We start from the raw sequence: 20,397 nt of genomic DNA on the forward strand, positions 1-20,397 counted from the left end.
TGTAAATTTCTGCTGCAGTGATGGAATCCCCATTTACTGCTTGTCACTGAGGAAGAATTCAGTTGTCCAGAAATTAATCCTGAGCTGCCTTCTCATAAATGTACTTGGACAGATCCAATCCTTGTAAAAAACAAAACAATAAAATGTTACTATCCACCTCCTAGCATATTTCATTTTCCTAGATAGCTCTTGTAATATTTATCTATTTCTAGGTTCCATGCTCCTTTGAAGTTTTACATGATATTAACTGTTCTAACTGAAGTTTGATTTTGATAGATTATTTTTAGTTCCTTTTTTTTCCCCAGTAATCACAAGGCAAATAGTAGAAACTACATTAGGTGGGTCAGTTAAAACTGAATTAGAGAAAGCACTGGAAAATATCCTCTATAAAAATACTTCACTGGTTGAGGAGAAGGGAAGGTGGAGTGATCAAAGTATACTTTTCTGACTCGGATTCTGAGAGGCTGTAGCAGAAGGCATCTGATTTAAAGTGGACATGAAGAGCACAAGTTATTACTGCACCAAAATGGGGATTTGTTTTGATCAAATTATGCTATTTGATTTTTTCAGCAATAGACCATCAGTTGTACCACACTTGTTCAGACAGCACATGGTAAGATATCTCTGTTTCTTTCCCAGGTTTTGGAAAAAAATCAATGATTTAATCATCTTCAATGTACTGTTTGTTCCCCCCGAGTACAGGCTGCTACACATGTACATATTCACAACTCTGCCATGCAGCTAGATTAATTCGTGGTCTCATAGACCTCTTACCAAAGGCTTATGAGGCCGAGAATGAATCTAGCTGGTTGGTATAGTGATTAATAAAATCCTTTGTACTTTATGATTATACCTTTTCACCCCAGGGTCTGAGTGGTTAACAAACATCAGGCACTTCACTCCCTGTGAAGTAGGCAAGTAATAGTATATCCAGGTAACTGAGAGGGTGACTTGACTAGCCCTGTGTCACATAGTGAGTCAGTAGATGAATTAGGCATCAAGTCCAGGAATCTAAAATCCCATAGCTCTTCTTTCTTAAGATGATGCTTACCTCCAGATTTGTGCTACATTCCCTAGCAGCAGTAATATATAAATTAGATTCTTAATTTTAGGTAAAGTGAAATGGGCTAAGAAGCTGACAGCAGAACTGTAAGCTCTTTGGGACAGAGCCAGCCCTTTTGGTATGCAAGTGTCTATCACAGCAGGCACCAATCTTGATTGAGGCCTTTGTGTTGTGAATAGTTAATAATAATAAGGTTTATTTGGTCATACATAAGACACGATGCTCTGTGTCTGAAAAGGACGGTTTATTCAATGAAAAGACTAAGAAGAAATACAGAAAATAGAAGAAAAAGGGTAATCTCGTTGAATGCAATTTCAGTGAAAACCAGCAGGTTGTGCTAATTCCTAGCTGAGGCAGGACAACCCTGTTGTTCTCCCTTAAGTATGAACAGAGAGATGAATTCTGCAAAATGAAGCATGTGGTTTTTACTCTGTATTCAGAGGATTTGTCTGTGTATAATTAAAGGAACATCTTACAATATTCCTTAAGAATCCTTTGAACAAACTCAGAGCCCTGTTTTGTAAAGTATTTCTTCTCTCCAGAGGATTTAAACAAGGAGAACTGCATTCTTACAGTGTACAGGCAGCAGTACTTAAATTTATGTGGGTTTATGTGGGTGCCCTGTTTCTATGTAGCAAGTGTAGCTCTACCGTGGCATCTTCACTTCTTAAACAATTTAAGTTAGTGTTCAGAGGAAAGCTGTGAGGACTGATGTTGTCTTGTTTCTCCTCCAGACTGCTAGAATCAGGATTCCTTAAGGCTTGTTGCTAAACTTCACGAGGGAAAACAATGCATTACTGGATTGAAGACTAAATGGATTCTTCCTGGGCATAGTTTTAGTAATAAATAGGAGTTTTCAAGGCAGAAAAGATTCCGTGCTTCCTCTACTCCAGTTTCCCAAGGAGAAAATGGGTCAGTCGTAGAATCATAGAATATCAGGGTTGGAAGGGACCTCAGGAGGTCATCTAGTCCAACCCCCTGCTCAAAGCAGGACCGATCCCCAATTAAATCATCCCAGCCAGGGCTTTGTCAAGCCTGACCTTAAAAACTTCTAAGGAAGGAGATTCCACCACTTCCCTAGGTAACACATTCCAGTGTTTCACCACCCTCCTAGTGAAAAAGTTTTTCCTAATATCCAACCGAAACCTCCCCCACTGCAACTTGAGACCATTACTCCTTGTTCTGTCATCTGCTGCCACTGAGAACAGTCTAGAGCCATCCTCTTTGGAACCCCCTTTCAGGTAGTTGAAAGCAGCTATCAAATCCCCCCTCATTCTTCTCTTCTGTAGACTAAACATTCCCAGTTCCCTCAGCCTCTCCTCATAACTCATGTGTTCCAGTCCCCTAATCATTTTTGTTGCCCTCCGCTGGACTCTTTCTAATTTTTTCACATCCTTCTTGTAGTGTGGGGCCCAAAACTGGACACAGTACTCCAGATGAGGCCTCACCAGTGTCGAATAGAGGGGAACGATCACGTCCCTCGATCTGCTGGCAATGCCCTTACTTATACATCCCAAAATGCCATTGGCCGCCTTGGCAACAAGGGCACACTGTTGACTCATATCCAGCTTCTCGTCCACTGTCACCCCTAGGTCCTTTTCTGCAGGACTGCTGCCGAGCCATTCGGTCCCTAGTCTGTAGCGGTGCATTGGATTCTCCCGTCCTAAGTGCAGGACTCTGCACTTGTCCTTGTTGAACCTCATCAGATTTCTTTTGGCCCCATCCTCCAATTTGTCTAGGTCCCTCTGTATCCTATCCCTACCCTCCAGCGTATCTACCTCTCCTCCCAGTTTAGTGTCATCTGCAAATTTGCTGAGGGTGCAATCCACACCATCCTCCAGATCATTTATGAAGATATTGAAGAAAACCGGCCCGAGGACCGACCCTTGGGGCACTCCACTCGATACCGGCTGCCAACTAGACATAGAGCCATTGATCACTACCCTTTGAGCCCGACAATCTAGCCAGCTTTCTATCCACCTTTATAGTCCATTCATCCAGCCCATACTTCTTTAACTTGCTGGCAAGAATACTGTGGGAGACAGTGTCAAAAGCTTTGCTAAAGTCAAGGAATAACACGTCCACTGCTTTTCCTTCGTCCACAGAACCAGTTATCTCATCATAGAAGGCAATTAGATTAGTCAGGCATGACTTGCGCTTGGTGAATCCATGCTGAGTGTTCCTGATCACTTTCCTCTCCTCTAAGTGCTTCAGAATTGCTTTCTTGAGGACGTGCTCCAGGACCTGCTTTCATCTTGCAAGTCAAATAAACTGCAAGACACAGATATGAGCAATAATAACATATTTAGCAGTTACATAGTGCGTTTCACCTGTAGGTCTCAAAGCCCTTTACAAAGGTGGATGAAGATTATTATGCCTGTTTAACAGACAAGGAATTTGAAGCATAGAGAGGTGAACTGGATGGTCAGAAAATAGGCAGAAATAAAGCCTGTGTCCACTGACTCCTGGTCCAATGCTTTTCCCATTGGATCATGCTGTCTTCAATAGTTAAACAATGGAAGCAGCTGATGACAAAATCTTACATCTTTTTGGTGGTCTGGCAGCATAACCCATTGTAACACAGATAGCCAAGGCTGTGCTGGGCTATCCAGAAGAGTCTATGCTAGTTTAGAAAAGCTATGATTAGGCATTAAAGGGGTCTCTTAATTCAGCATGTGTTACATTAGGGAATATCCAGTCTCCTAACTACTGTTTTTCATTTCTGAAAGACTCCTTCCCGGAAATTAGTAGTTTAACAGCTTCCATCTGACTTGACCCATTAGTCATGCTTATGACATTACAGTAGGGAAATTTCAGGCCCAGAATTGAGGGGGTATTGTGGCAGTCTCCATAAAGCATACACTTAAGTTCCTTTAGAGCTCTCATTTACCCCATCCAGCATTGTGATTCATGCATATGACAAGATTTACAACATGAGAAGAAATCTCTATACAGGATCGATACAAAACCAAGCCAACAGTTGCCAAACTAGATTTACATTCTTTCAGCTATCACTTGCTTCATATAAGCAGCCTTTCTGCCTCCATCCCCAAGGAAGGTGGTGGGTGGTCATTCCTTGTGGAGGGATTTTGCATTTTTGAAGGAATAGCAAATGTCTCACCACTCCCAACAGCCTGGATGCACTGCGTCCTGGCTATTGTGCTCTGCTCTGATCCAGTTTTCCATTTGATATTAATTCCTGTTGCAGCTTTAATTTTAATCATTATAATGAAGAAGTTAAGCCTGTTACACACAATGGTACTTGAACTATCGTGCAAAACATGAGGAACAGCCAGTGTGTCAGTTCGAACACAGTGTCATGTTACCGCAGAGTATTTGAATGTAATTCTAAATACAAGTATCAGAGGGTTAGCCGTGTTTGTCTGGATCTGTAAAAGTGGCAGAGTCCTGTGGCATCTTAGAGACTAACAGACGTATTGGAGCATAAGCTTTCGTGGGTGAATACCCACTTCGTCGGATGCATGTAGTGGAAATTTCCAGAGGCAGGTATAAATATGCAAGCAAGAATCAGGCTAGGGATAATGGAGGTCCCTAGCCTGATTCTTGCTTGCATATTTATACCTGCCTCTGGAAATTTCCACTACATGCATCCGACGAAGTGGGTATTCACCCACGAAAGCTTATGCTCCAATACGTCTGTTAGTCTCTAAGATGCCACAGGACTCTTTGCCAATTCTAAATACAAAAATCTTCATGAATTGCGCAGGATAAAGTTACAGAATGAGATGAAACAGGATGGTCCCATTGCAACAGTCTCTGCTTTTGCAACCCCAGTGATGAACATTAAAACAAGTGCAATCTGTAGTTCTGGCAATAGATAATATTGACTATACTCCATTGGTTAGTGTAGAAACTGCTGGGACAATGCATAGGAATTTTCTCCACACCAGGATGTCCAAATAAGATCATTATGGGCCTGATCCAAAGCCAAATGAAGTCTACAAGAGTCTTTCCATTGACTTCAGTGGGATCAAGTCGATGTAACGTTGTCCCAACTCTATTGTTTAAGGGGTTGTTTTGTTTTACTAAGCTTATCTGAGAATTAAATGGGGTTGTAGAATTATTACAGCAACTAACAGTGAGTGACATGTAATTGTTAATGCTGGAACTCACCAGGATAGGTAGTCTTCTGGAAAAGAATCAAAGCATGGTTGTGTGATGGGGGGACCCCACACATCGAACAAGGCCACCCCTGTTGGCCCAGTGCGGGGTTGGTACATCCTGTCACACAGTCCTCTGTGTGGTATCAGGTAATTACCACAAGGAGGGCTTGGGACCCCTGGCAGGGCCAAGCAAACAAACAGTCCATGGTCACTGAGCCTCCTGGCTGGGGCAGAGCAAACAAGCAGTAGCCACACTTAGTGGCAAATGTGGGTGGGGAGTAGGGAACCCAGGCCAAACATACTCCACCAGGTTCCGACCCAGTGCCCTGTGAAGCCAGGAAATTCCCCATTAAGGGTTTAAGCATCGGCTTCTACCACATTCCCTGGTTCACTTTCTACCACAAAGTGCATGTCGGGCATTTCCTTGGCTGGCAGCAGGCTGGCATCCCCATCAGTCTCTGTGGTCAGCAGGTCGTTGGCAGCAAAGTCTGGGTCAGCGGTTCCAACAGCTTGGAGAGTCACAGGTGCCTCAGCAGGAGCCTGCAGCACATGTCCCTCCTCCTCCTCTGAGCTGGGCTACCTGCTTTTATGTGTCCCTTCAACCTGGAGCATGTGCAGCAGGGGCGAGGGGGTGTGGCCTCCTGGGCCCCCAGTGATTGATCTGACCCTGTTGGCCCAGTGCAGGGTTGGTACACCTTGTTACAAGGCATAAATCCCACCTTGGCTGCACAGCACTGTTCACAAGCCCACAAATGTAGAGAGTCCTGCAGGAGCTTCTACAGCCTGAGAGGAAGCATCATCTGAGCTGCCTTTCACCCTGTATCTACTTGTCTGGCTGAGGACTAGCTGGGTAGATCCAACAAATCCCTGCTGATCCTTTAAGGAGCTGGGTAGAACATTAGGAATTGGGCAGTGGAGTTGGGGGGGAGGGCGCGACGAAGGGTAGAACTGTGCGGGACAGGAATAGTGAGTTGAAGTGTATGGATTAATGTGGCCATTTTGGAAAGGGGAACATATCAGTGTTCTGTCAAGGATTTCATCTTGCAAACCCTTTACTCCTGTGGGTAGTTCCATTCATCTCATGTGAGTAAAGTTAGCCATCTGTGTAAGTGACTGCAGAATCAGGCCACAAATTAGTAAGCATTAAAGGTATACTTTCTCAGTGTTTGCATTTCCTGACTTGTGTGCTTAACGACGTAAGACTTATTTAGCCACCCGTGTATCTCTTGGTACTGAACATATACATTTTCAAATGTATATGTAGATTTACAGTACTTCAGCTGACTGATTAAAACAACATTTTTACTAGAAATTGTCCAAAGCAAAGACATTTCAGCCTGCAGCTAATTTTATGCAACTTATTGGTTATAGTCTGGATCCAACTATGTCAGTAGGCCCAAAGGACTATTTCGTGGTGGTGGTCTCAAAAAGCCGGGAAGAATGTTGAGCATGGTCTTGATTCGAACGCTGATGAGGTAGATAGAACATGATGCCTCCTGATTGCTAAACTCTCTGCAAGGAGCTACTATATAAGGGCGAATCAGCTGAAAGCTTGGCTGGACTCAAGCTGACCTTTTCGGTAGGCATGGGGCAGATACATTACGTACTGTATGATCAGTTTAACAGGCCTGCATGAACTACTTAATGAAAGGGATATTGCAACGGCTCAATTATGGTGCTCAGTTGGCAAGAAAGTTAGAATTAATAATGTCATTGCAGTAAAAGTCAGCTGTTCTCTAGTCACACTCCCTGCCAACCGTTACGAGATGCAGATCCAGAAATATTTCCCCCATCTGCCAATAGTTTCAAATCATCTTGGCAAGTTTCATATTTCTATTTTAAACTCTGTTAAGGGAAATTGCTCCTTCGCTCTCTGGGCTGAGAACTCTGAGACTGAGAGCCATGAAGAATGTTCCCTGACTAGCCTACCTGCATTTGGTGAAGTGGGCCTAGTGCAACAAAAATTCGTAAAGGCCATCACAAAGCGTTAATTTAGTTTCTGAGACATGGTGAACACCTGTTACAAACCCTGACTTAATGGGTATTGTCTGGATGGTCAGCACCTTTCAGGATCAAGCCATTTGTGTCTTGATTCTAGCAAAACATTCCAGAACATATTTTAAAGTAGAATTGTCATTTTAAATTCATAAATTATAGAACTACTGTTTTATTTCTTCCACTAACACTGTTTAAGTGAAGCAGATTAGTATCATGTTAAATACTTCCTGGCTACTTTGTTTAACAAATGTTGAAGTTATGTTTATTTTCACAGCTTGCTGTTCTTTTGATCTGACATGAACAGAACACTCTCTTCTCAAACTACCACCACCAGCCAGTGGATTCTGCAGAGTGTTCTATTTGTGAATAGGTGTATAAAGGGATTTTCAATTAGATTCTAAAACACCTGCTCCCCCCTCCTGTCCCGTTCCACAGCTAAGCTTCATCATAGCTTTTATGCTGGGACCAGCTATTTAAAAGCAGCAGCATATATGATACCAACCGAGAGGCCTTAGATAGTAAATTATAAGTGTAATTTTAGTAATTTATATCCAAGTACACTCAGTTTTTACATTTGTAGAATTCCTGTATTATCACATTTTAATTTTGTCCTCGCTGTAATATGTAAGCTATAAAGCCTCACATGAGTTGTCCTCCCTACACACAGGAGTAAGAGTTTGGAGAATAAGGCACTATGTGCTCAAAATTAGACATTATTTGTTGAGAGTGAAGCAACACTAAATTATTTTATATCAGCCTTATCATTTGTGTATGGCCACAGATCAACTGTTTTGAGGGAGAGGCATCAAGAGTGAAACTTAGGTTTGGGCCAGAGAAAGGAAGATCTTCCCCTGTTACTCAAGTGAATGAACTGAAGTACTGGAAAGTTTCCTAGTGGCTCCCAACCATCAGTTGTTTACTTTTGAGTGGACAGACAGAGACAAGTAGAGGCAGCTTCATCACAAGCAGATCCAAAATGAAATTAGCATGAACGAGTTGGAAGATCCTAATGATCTGTCAGTGTTGATTTAACTTTGCAGTTGGGCTGTGGGGCTTGGGAGGGCAGGGATACTGATTCATCTCCATAATCAAGTGTATTTTGACTTTGATACTTTGGCAAAGGCTTTTTATGGAAATATCCTTCCTTGTTCTTTGTAGGTGAATGAATCTGCATGTGATATTCATCTGACACTGCTATTCTGACTGTGGCATGAAGCGAGATTGTTCCATTCCTATCTAGTTTGAATCTGACTAGCAGCTGGCATGGGGTTCCCTGTCCTTCCAGCACAAATAAGGCTACAGCAGGGGATTTAAAAAATATATACATTTCATTATAAAGAGGGAGAAGGATTGGGAAGACTGAAAGACAAAATGAGGGAAAGAGGAACGCAGAGGGGATAGAAAGTCAGAGTGGCATAACTGAGCAAAGAGAAGAGAGAAGTCTGACAAGGGGGAGAGATGGAAGCTAAGCATAGTAGTTGACCAGAATAGAGAAGAGAAGCTTGTGGAAGGGGAAACAAGCCATTAAAGAAAGCCAGTATTAGAAAGTGAATTTTCCTGGAGGACAGATGAATAAACTTGGAGGAAACAAGCTAGATGCTTTGCATTTATTTGTAAGTAATAAACATGGGAAAATTAGGCAGTGGCAAAGAGATACAGAAAAGATAACCAAGAGGGAAAATGAGTGGAGAAGCCAAAAAGAATTAAGACAAGGGAAACATAAATTACATGGATTTTAAACGAGCATATCATGTAAAATTTGCTAAAAACCTGGTCCAGTTTGGTGACAGCTTACAAATGATGGCACCCCTCTTTCCTCCATAGACCTCCTGTGTAGTCTAACTACTAGAGATTTGGCCTACTGTCCCTCCCACCCTACACTAAGTAGGGGCAGCAGCAGACTGCTGGAGACAGGAGGAGAGGTGGTTCTGGCTTCTCTTGCACCTTCTAAACAGCAAGGGCATCTCACTTTCTGAGGGCTTGAGGAAGCAATTCGGGGTGGGGGCAGAGAAAAAGGGAACCTCTCCTCCTATCACCTTCAACAGCAGAAGCAGGTCTGCCCAATTCCTTGCCCTGTAATGCTGAACCGTCATTCGTTCTTCCCACACAAATACAGATATCACCTCATACACTTCACTAGTGTTCAGATGTCTATAGTACATACATGTTAACATTGTGAAGGTCAGCATTTAGTTTTGGCATTACAGTGCGAGTTCAGGATATTTGGTATGTGTTTTGTTTGACTTTTACTATGTTGGAGGTGTTTGGGAGTTAACTGGTGGAGGGTTAGAGTTAGTCACCATGAACTGGCAATGTGATGTGTGAGTGCTAGGACATGTTTAAGGATCTTTTAACTGGATATTGCCTGGTTTTTAAGGGCTTGTAGGGATGGACTTCACACTTGGCTTAACTGGCTGTTAATAAAGCTTCTCCCTCCCCCCACCCTCCCTTAAAGGAGGCAGTGGAGGGAATAGAATTATATTGAATCATGGATTGACACAGACTCCATTTTGTGGTGCTAGTACAGAGGTGGGCAAACTACGGCCTGCGGGCCACATCTGGCCCATGGGACCGTCCTGCCCGGCCCCTGAGCTCCGGGCCCAGGAGGCTAGCCCCCGGCCCCTCCCCTGCACCCACGCCCCTGCGCAGTGCAGTGCTGTGGGCAGTGTGGATGCAGAGCCCGGCCTGACCCGGTGCTCTGTGCTGTGCGGTGCGGCTGCCTGTTCTGGTTCAGCCACGCTGCCAGCCACCGGTGCTCCAGGCAGCCTGGTAAGGAGGCAGGGAGCAAGGGGGGTTGGATAGAGGGCAGGGGAGTTCAGGGGGTGGTCAGGAGTATGGATTGGGTCGGGGCGGTCAGAGGGTGGGGAACGGGGGCTGAATGGGGCAGGGATCCTGGGGGGGCAGTCAGGAAGGAGAGGGGGGTTGAATGGGGGTGGGGGGGCAGTTAGGGGCAGGAGGCAGTTAGGGGCAACTGGTCCGGGGGCAGTCAGGGAGAAGGGGTGGTTGGATGAGGCAGGGGTCCCGGGGGGGATAGTCAGGAAGGAGAGGGGGGGTTGGATGAGGCAGTGGGGGGCAGTTAGGGGCGGGAGGTCCAGGAGCGGTCAGGGGACCCAGGGCAGAGGGGGCTGGATGGGGCAGGGGTCCCTGGGGGGCTATCAGGGAACGGGGCGGTTGGATGGGGCAGGAGTCCTGGGGGGGCCATCAGGGGGAGAGAAGCTGGGGCGGGGCGGGGGCCGTGACATGCCTGGCTATTTGGGGAGGCACAGCCTCCCCTAACCTGTCCTCCATACAATTTCAGAAACCCGATGCAGCCCTCAGGCCAAAAAGTTTGCCCGCCCCTGTGCTAGATTTAAGTCGGGTAATGTACCTGTGTGGCCACAAACAGACAGATGAGCCTGGGACTTCTTTAATGTGAGGAGGTGGGGGGTGGGAGATGTTTGGTCTGGGTGGAGGCTAGAGTGGCTGAGGAGAGGCTCTGAACATCTACTTCTGCGACAGTCAGTGAGGCTTATATGGCATATTTTACCTGTCACAGCTTATTTAAGAACAAATCATGTCAAACCAACCTCAAAGATACGAACACCAGAGTTATGAACTGACCGGTCAACCGGACACCATGTGAAACCGGAAGTAACCAAACAGGCAGCAGAGAGAGAGGGGAAAAAGAGAAGCAGCAGCAAATACTGTACTGTGCCTGTATTGCATCTTAAAGGTAGACACATCTGGGCTGCCTGTCCCCCCTTCCCCAGCTGTCATAAATACAAAGGGAAGGGTAAACCCCTTTGAAATCCCTCCTGGCCAGGGGAAAGCTCCTCTCACCTGTAAAGGGTTAAGAAGCTAAAGGTAACCTCGCTGGCACCTGACCAAAATGACCAATGAGGAGACAAGATACTTTCAAAAGCTGGGAGGAGGGAGAGAAACAAAGGGTTTGTGTGTCTGTCTGTAGTCGTCTTGGCCGGGGACAGAACAGGAATGGAGTCTTAGAACTTTTAGTAAGTAATCTAGCTAGGTATGTGTTAGATTATGATTTCTTTAAATGGCTGAGAAAAGAATTGTGCTGAATAGAATAACTATTTCTGTCTGTGTATCTTTTTTGTAACTTAAGGTTTTGCCTAGAGGGGTTCTCTATGTTTTTGAATCTAATTACCCTGTAAGATATATACCATCCTGATTTTACAGGGGGGATTTCTTTATTTCTATTTACTTCTATTTTTTATTAAAAGTCTTCTTGTAAAACACTGAATGCTTTTTCATTGTTCTCAGATCCAAGGGTTTGGGTCTGTGGTCACCTATGCAAATTGGTGAGGCTTTTTATCCAACATTTCCCAGGAAAGGGGGAGTGCAAGTGTTGGGAGGATTGTTCATTGTTCTTAAGATCCAAGGGTCTGGGTCTGTAGTCACCTAGGCAAATTGGTGAGGCTTTTTACCAAACCTTGTCCAGGAAGTGGGGTGCAAGGTTTTGGGAAGTATTTTGGGGGGAAGGACGCGTCCAAACAGCTCTTCCCCAGTAACCAGTATTAGTTTGGTGGTGGTAGCGGCCATTCCAAGGATAACGGGGGTAATATTTTGTACCTTGGGGAAGTTTTAACCTAAGCTGGTAAGGATAAGCTTAGGAGGTTTTTCATGCAGGTCCCCACATCTGTACCCTAGAGTTCAGAGTGGGGGAGGAACCTTGACACCAGCCAAGGCAGCCGGAGCCAGCAGAGTAACAGCCCTGGGGTCTGCACCGCTTTCACCCCTCCCCCCGCTGGGAGGGGGATGCACTGTTTACACACACACACAAACATCCCCCTGCCCCCGGCCTGGAGTGTCAGCTGCTGGATCTGGAGTCTGAATTGTGCTTTCTTCAGAGTTATGGACAACCTCAATTCCTGAGGTGTCCGTAACTCTGAGGTTCTACTGTACTATCCTTCTTTGACAGGGTAACAAGCCTTGTGAAAGGGGGTGGGGGAGTGGGAGCATCAGATGTGATAAATCTTTTTTAGTAAGGCTTTTGATACCATCTCACATGATCTTGTCATAAGCAATCTAGGGAAATACAGCCTAAGTGAACCTGCTATAATGTGGATGCACAAGTTGGTGGAGAACTGTACTCAGAGAGTAGTTATCAATGGTTCACAGTCAAGCTGGAAGGGTATATGGAGTGGAATCCCACAGGGATCTGTCCTGGGTCCAGTTCTCTTCGATATCTTCATAAATGATTTGGATAATGGCATAGAGAGTACACTTATAAAGTTAGTGGACAATACCAAACTGGGAGGGGTTGTAAGCACTTTCAAGCACAGTATTAGAATTCAAAATGATCTTGACAAACCGGAGAAATGGTCTGAAATAGATAGGATTAAATTCAATAAGGATAAATGCAAAGTACTACACTTACAAAGGAATAATCAATTGCACGCACACAAATTTGGACATAACCACCTAGAAAGGAGTACTGTAGAAAAGGATCTGGGGGTTACAGTGGATCACAAACAAAATATGGGTCAGTAATGTAACACGGTTGCACAAAAAGCAGTCATTCTAGGATGTATCAGCAGGAGTGTTGTGAGCAAGACAAGAGAAGTAGTTCTTCCACTCTACTCTGCGCTAAGATCTCAGCTGAAGTACTGTGTCTAGTTCTGGGTATCACACTTTGGGAAGGATGTGGACAAATTGGAGAAAGGCCAAAGAAGAGCAACACAAATGACTAAAGGTCTAAAATACATGCCCTGTGAAGGAAGATTGAAAAAATTGGATTTGTTTTCTCTGGAGAAGAGAAGATGAGGGAGAATATAAAAGTCATCAAGTACGTTGATGGTTATAAAGAGCAGAGTGATAAATTGTTCTCCTTATCCACTGAGGACAGACAAGAAGCAATGGGCTTAAATTGCAGCAAGGGAGATATAGGTTGCACATTAGGAAAAACTTCCTAAGCAGATTACCTAGGGAGGTTGTAGACTCTTCATCAGTAGAGGATTTAAGAACAGGTTAGACAAACACCTGTCAGGGATGGTCTAGATAATACGTAATCTTGCCACAGTGCAGGAAACTGGCCTAGGTGACCTGCTGAAGTCCCTTTCAATCTTACACTTCTGTGATTTTAGCTGTCGTGTTCTAAATTAATGTATGCTAGGATTTGAAGCACACGTACTGCAACTGTGATTTTATTTGTACCTTCCAGATACATTTGTCCCCATGCGTGCATGTGTGGGGGGAGAGTCGCTCCTGAGATGCTGTGTGGGAAGGAGTCGCTTGATATGATTTTATCATGACAAGCAGTTTTGTGTAAAAAGATTACACTGTACAGATTAAATCCAGCAATTGAAGCTTTTGTTTGAAATCCATTAAAATCAATCAAGGAAATTAAAGCATAATGTCTGCATAAGGTATCCTGCTACTACATGGGATTGGTTAGGATGAGTGATCGGTCCTTCTGGTACTTATGAGGTTGATGTGTCTTAGAGTGGTGGGTAGCATCACTGAGGGTAATGACACTGTCAGGTTTTCACAATCTAAACTCCTCTTTTAGTGGGTGTATGACTGTGCTGCCATTCTAAAAGATTTTGAGGATGGATCTGGATTTTGTTTAGGCTCTCAGGGATGGATGCTGGCTGCTCTTATGCTTCCTCTGCCTTCTCTGAGGTTGTCTGATTATTAACTCTTCAAGGCAGAGATTGTCTTTGTCTTTTATGTCTTGTACAGGGCCAGGCACATTGTCTGGGCTTAGTAATATCAGCATTTTATACCGTAAACAAGCAGCCTAAACACAACCACCAATGTCCACCATTGCACTGCCACAAACGTGCACAAACTGCCCTCAGCAGTCAGAATAGAGATGTGTTGTCTTCATAGCAGTAAACAGTGCATACCTCAGGTGAAAGGTTGGCAAAATTGCCATATTTGGAGACAATGTACAGCTGTGCATCACTACTAACTTGAAAATAGAAGATGGTTGTTCTTATTAAGAAAACACAGTAAAAGAAAAATAGTTCAGGGTGTCAGCATGAGAGTTACAGAGCAAGATTAGCCAGAATTGATCAAGTGTTTTTCCAAAGAGAAACTAAGACCATTTAAGAACTGCCACTCTGAAACCTGCTCAATCCTTGGCACTTTTGAAAATTGGGAAGGTGTCTAAATATAGATTTAGGGTTCTAGCCTAAGGTTCCTATTTTTGAAAGTCTTGGCCACATATTGTGGGGGAAATAAGTCAGTATAAAAAGATTTAGGTTATAATGATTTTTTTTTAATTCCCAGGTTTTTCCAAGGCAATGTCATAAAGCACATATGCTATGGCAATATTTCTAACAGTAGTAGTAATCATTAGTATTTATATAGCACTCTGCCATGTCTGATATTCTCCTCAAACAGCACACTGCAGTGATATAATTTCCAGTGTGCTCCTACTCCTGGGCAGCATGCACTCATGCTTTTAGCATTTATAATTCATGAGAGGTTCAGCCTGGCTGAGCTTTAAATATGGTGGGTCTGATGTTCCTCTCACTTTCACAAGTGTCAATCAGCTGTAGCTCCACTGAAGTCAACAGTGTTAGATTCCATCCCCGCCTTGACATGCTACCGGCTGTGGAGGTTGTGTGTGTGTGTAAAATGAGCTATGTCAGCTTTATAGCAACGAGAAATCTCCCTGTGTCAGGAGGAGCCCAAGGGAGGCAGTGCTGAACAATATAATAATCTGTGACAAAATGGACCAAAATATAGAAACACAAGACAGGATTGAAAAGAAAATACCACAGGAAAATGAGAGGGTAGGGACCACTGGGTGTGACATATTATCAGTGTGGTATAGCTCCTTAAATCTGGATTCCCCTTTTTGTGATGCTGCTTGAAAGGTAGATATTATATCTGAAGTGGGAGAGAGAGAGAAAAGGACAGGAGAGATGAATGTGAGGAATAGTAGGAGATCATTCAGACCGTGGATATGGTATTAGGACAGGACAGGGGAAAGACAAGAGCACCTGGTGATGATTTTCCTCCTCGTTTAAGGAAAATCTCCAAAAGTGTCTGTCAATTTTGGGTGCCATACTTTTTGGCCACTGGATTTGAACCACCTGGCACTGGTTTTCAGAGGTGTGCAGCCCCCACAACTTCAGCCCTCTGTACAACTGGATGGTGGGTGAAAATCAGGACTTCAGTGTCTCAAATTGAACACCTAACATTTAGAAGCCATTTCTGAAAATGTAGGCCTCAATTAGCAGGAGCAACCAAATTAATAAACGTTGCCATGTTGGGTTCAATCTGAAGCAGTCTTTCCCTGTTCCTTAAGAACACTCTTGTGTTCTTATCTAAAGATTTATCTAGGCAAAATTTCTTAGCTAATGTATTCATTATCTCTGAAGAAACACTGAGTTCTCTGGGTCTGTACAGGATTATTTATCACCACCATGTTGCTGTTAGTATAGATTGTGTGATGAGATTTGTGATGCGATTAGTACAGTATCTTCATGGTGAAACATGTCTTTAATGTGAAGATCACTGTAAGCAATAATAATGACATGCTGTAAGTCAGAGAAGGAGCTAATCAGTATGGTATTTGAGGGCTGGTGTAACGAACTCTTCCTGTTTTATGTGCATAGTCTGGGGCAGTGAGATCTGAGAGAGAAATGCATACTTGTTAGAGCAGATGCCTGGGGGTCCTGAGTATTGGGGTAACTTCCTAGCTCTGCCACTGATTTCTTGAGGGAAATTGGACAACGCATTTAACCACTTGATGCCTCAGTTTACCTTCAGTGGTTACCATTAAAAGTGATCATTTGTCTACAGTTGTTTCTCATTCTAAATGTAGGGAAACACTCATATCTCAGTTACCTCTGTATAATAACTGTTAGCAAATGCTTTCTCTTTAACAGCAACTACTGTATCTGGAAATATATATGCTATAGATCCCAAGGGGCGATGAGCTAGAATGATGTAGAGCAGTGCCATATAAATACAGAAATCCCAAGCACTGCACACAAAAGGGTGAATATGTGGGCTTCCAGAGACAGATGGACTATTCTTATCTCATTCTAACTTTACACAGAGGCAGCTCCATTTTGTTCAATGGAGTTACCCCTGATTTACTCTGGTACTGTACATATTTCACCTCTCTCTTTGTGAATGAAAGTATCTCAGGGAGGTAGGGAAGTATTACTACCCCACCTGACAGATGAGGAACTGGAATTTTAGAACCAGTACAAGGATTGGGACTCCCATAGGAACTATAGCCGTTATTTTTTTTGGGGGGGGGGGGGGTAGGGAACATCACTATTGTACTGTGTACACATCATTCAGATTGATGGGAAATCCTAAAGGATTGCCAGGGAATCCAAATGCTAGAAGTACTTGTAGGTTTTGTACAGACTCATATCATAAAAGCATACTATTAACAGCTGCAAAGTATTATCTAAAGATAGGGCTTGATCCTCTTCTCCATTACACCAGTTTAACTCCAGTGTGACTCCTTTTACTTCAGTGGAATCAAACTGGCACAAAACTGGCATAGCAAAATGGAGAAATGGCCTCGCAGTCTCTCCATTGTAATGGTAGTAACTAAATTTCCTTTATAAGTTATTCTGACCACTGCCTCCCAACACACTGTTCCAGACCATTCCAATCCAAGTGATGTTTGTCTCTTGTTTTGTGGTCTCTTGCCACCAGATTATTTTTTTGTTTTTTGGTCAAAGTAGAGATTAACTAGATAGAAAGTTTATGGGAGTTTTGGATAGTAGAGAGGTTTCACATTTTAATTTTTGCAAGGTTATTTTTTAATGTGGGACATTGTATCTCAAAATCAGCTTGAGCCAGAAAATCTAGGTGCATGTGATTCTTCATTAGCCCTTTGAAGTACTTTCTTTCTCTGTTTCTAGGAAGGCTACTTGTTTAATTTTGGAGGCATTTGAGATTGCTTTTGAAACTCTTGCTTGTCTGTGAACTCCGTAAGGGACCATTTTCAAAGCCCATGTCTTTGTACACTTTTGTAATCAGCAAGCATTGTTCAAATAGTTGCGTCACTCCAAGAGAGAGAATACAGAGAGCGGCCAAGCAATTTGTACAGAAGCTACATGGTCTAGTGGACTGAGCAAAGGGCTGAGTGCCAGACATATCTGAATTTTAATTCTAGCTCCACCTCTACAAAACTGTGTGGCCTTTAATAACGTAGCTTTGCTATTTTATACTGTGCCTTCCATCCACAGACAAAAAAAACTTGACGAATATAAATTGTCGCTGTCCTTTCATGTGTGGTAAGCAGAGTACTATTAAGAAAGCATTAAGGCTAAGGGATTTGCCCAGATTTGCACAGAGCTGGGATTAGATTTTGGGTCTCCTGACTCCCAGTCCCAGGCCAAATCTTCCAGATTACAGTGCCTCCTTTAGAAATCACCAAAGCTGTCTGTGCCACTATTGGAAATTTAAAGAAGTTTTTGCTTGGAAACAACTACAAAGTGTGTACATTTTCATTCCTCTTTATCATCAGTATAATTTTTTACAACAAAAAGTGGAGTAAACTCCATCTGATTCTCATTATGTAGGTAAGAAAATGTGTAGTCGCATTTTTGTATGCCATTGACAAGTACGTTTCTGTTCCATTCACTAAATACAGCACACAGGCTTTCCCTCAGCTAGATCATTTTTAACATGAACTTTTTTTCCATGCATTTCTCTTCCTTGTGAAAATTTCTTTTTATAGCTTGACAGATAAGGCAGCTGACTTGGGTACAGATTGAAGTGGGTTCATATGATGTTGGAATTTTGCTCACAGATTTAAAATGCTTTATTTGACATTCTCTCATTAAATTCTTATCACTTAATTATTTCTCCAAACAAAATGGAAATAGAGTTAAACAAGACACAGAGAAATATTGTAAACCCTTCCTCTGGAGTTCTTAAATTCATGATGGAAAGGAAGAGTGGTGCAATATAATGCCACCTGTGATCATAACTGGCTTATTTGCTGTGAATGGCTATGTCTTCTCTAGCTCTTTTTTAGATACAGTGAAATGCATAAGCATGGCCATACTGGGTCAGACCAATGGTCCATCTAGCCCAGTATCCTGTATTCCGACAGTGGCCAATGCCAGGTGCTTCAAAGGGAATGAACAGAACAGGTAATCAAGTGATCCATCCCCTATCATCCACTGCCAGCTTCTGGCAACAGAGCGTAGCGACACTCGGCGCATGTTTGGCCTGCTAAACCCAGGGTTGTGAGTTCAATCCTTGAGGGGGCCATTTAGGGATTTGGGGCAAAAATTGGGGATTGGTCCTGCTTTGAGCAGGGGGTTGGACTAGATGACCTCCTGAGGTCCCTTCCAATCCTGATATTCTATGATTCTATGACCTATTCTCTGTGAATGTGGCTAGTCCATTTTTGAACCCTGTTGTAGTTTTGGCCTTCACAACATTCCCTGACAATAAGTTCCACGTGTTGATTGTGTATTGTCTGAAGAAGTACTTCCTTGTGTTTGTTTTAAACCTGCTGCCTATTAATTTCATTGGATGACCCCCTAGTTCTTGTGTTATATGAAGGAGTAAACAACATTTCCTTATTCACTTTCTCCACACCAGTCAAGATTTTATAGACCTTATGCAATAAAAATGTGCAATAAAGAGCTCATTCTCCTCCGTGACAGAGCATCCTGTCAAAATTGATAACTTTAAAGTATCCTCATCTACTTTCCAGTATAATTTTTTTTTGACTAGTGAACAACTGAGGTGTTAGGTTGTTTTCTTGAGAGGTTGCTTAAAGGTGTCATGAAGAGAGATGGAAATATTGATTTGTGGCCTTTTTCCCAACTGTTAATTTAAGATGCACAAAGAGTCAGAGATGTGGATTAGGGGCTTTCTCAGCTCTTAGTTGAAGGAGTCGAGTATTGAATCTTTAGCAGAAGTCTGGTCTTCCATCTGTTTATTAGGTTTTTGAGTTGGATGTGAGTTAAAAAATAATGTAAGTTTTAAACGGTCAAAATAAAAATCACTTTACCTCTTATTTAATCAAATATCATTTCTTTGGTATCTGTTGTCTTAAACCTGCTAGTCTTCCAGCGGTCCATAGTTTTCCAAGGAAAACAGTAAACAAGACCTGCACTTTTAAGGGTGTAAAAACAATCATGAACCTTGCCCCATCATACATCACAAAATAGCAAAAAGTGGGAGGGAATTGTTTTTCTTTCGCAGGTGACCTTTAAAACTGATTTCATTGTATAATATCTTTGTTTATGGCTAAACCTGTTGGGTTCTGTTTTGGCTACTTACATGGTGTGGTTATGAAAATCCCTTAACAATTGTGGGGTTTTGTCTTTTGTGTATCACAATTTAAGCTTCTGTGAACTCTGCAAGGATAGCTGAAAAACATGGAAGGCCAATAATAGCGCATGTTACAGTGGAGAGTTACACACATTGTATTCTCTCTTGGAGTCTTTAATTTTGTTCTTTGGTATTGTATTGTTTTATTTAAGCTAACATAAGCCATTCAGGATCAAAGTATAGGTTTGCTTTTTGGTCTAGAAAGCCTCACACATGGGAAATGTTATTTTGATCTGATAGTGATATGGAACATTTTAGCCCTAGACCATCTTGCTATCTTTGCATTTTGCCCAGACTTGTATTCAAGCAGTACAGATTTTTCTTTCTTTTAGAATACACATACTGCTTTTCTCTCACTGTGTCTTTATGTAGTAGGAAATCTAGAGACTAGACAGTGAGTTTCTCCTATTATGACACTTGCTGCCTTTAGTAATAGAAGGCATTTAACCAGTCACTGAGCCTTGGTTACATTAGGAAGTGCCAGTTATGTAGGACTTGGCATTTGGCAACTCTCAAGTGGTTGGCATTTTGAAACTGTTTCATTTTGACTAGCAGAGCAAAGAGATGGGATTGGGGACTCTTCTGTTTAATGTGCTGTCCTAAAACTTGTCTGTCTTATGCTGGCATGTTTTAATAATCCTTGTTTTCATTAGCTTCATCTATTGATGAAAAGACATTTTTGGTTAAAATCAGATTAAGAAACTGCTTTTAGCTAAAATTACAAAGTATACCAAAATCAATCCAAGTGCAGAAGAGATATGAGGGGAGGGGATATTTCCCTTGATTTAGTTAATAATTAATTATTTCACTTTACTGGCTAGATGAGAACATTCAGAAAGCAAGAACAGATTGTTACGAACATAGGCTGTGGGAAATTCTTATAGCATTCAGCCACCACCTTTTGCATTATCGTTGGATTTTTCAGCTTTACAT

General features: G+C 42.7%; 1 protein-coding gene across 5 annotated transcripts in view; it reads left to right on the forward strand.

The window, feature by feature from the left end:
* Nucleotides 1-20,397, forward strand: part of TSPAN9 (tetraspanin 9) — a 262,785-nt gene that overhangs the window by 209,924 nt on the left and 32,464 nt on the right. The window contains exon 1 of one of the 5 annotated variants that reach the window (XM_084623654.1): nt 11,046-11,177. The exons of the other annotated variants lie outside the window; for them this stretch is intronic. Coding sequence (XP_084479780.1) covers nt 11,061-11,177 — 117 coding nt within the window. The 5' untranslated portion in view covers nt 11,046-11,060. Of the gene's footprint in view, nt 1-11,045; nt 11,178-20,397 lie in introns of those variants that run through there. 5 annotated transcript variants of the gene reach the window in all.

Source organism: Lepidochelys olivacea, assembly GCF_965140295.1.
Source record: "Lepidochelys olivacea isolate rLepOli2 genome assembly, chromosome: 1".
NCBI lineage: Eukaryota > Metazoa > Chordata > Testudines > Cheloniidae > Lepidochelys > Lepidochelys olivacea.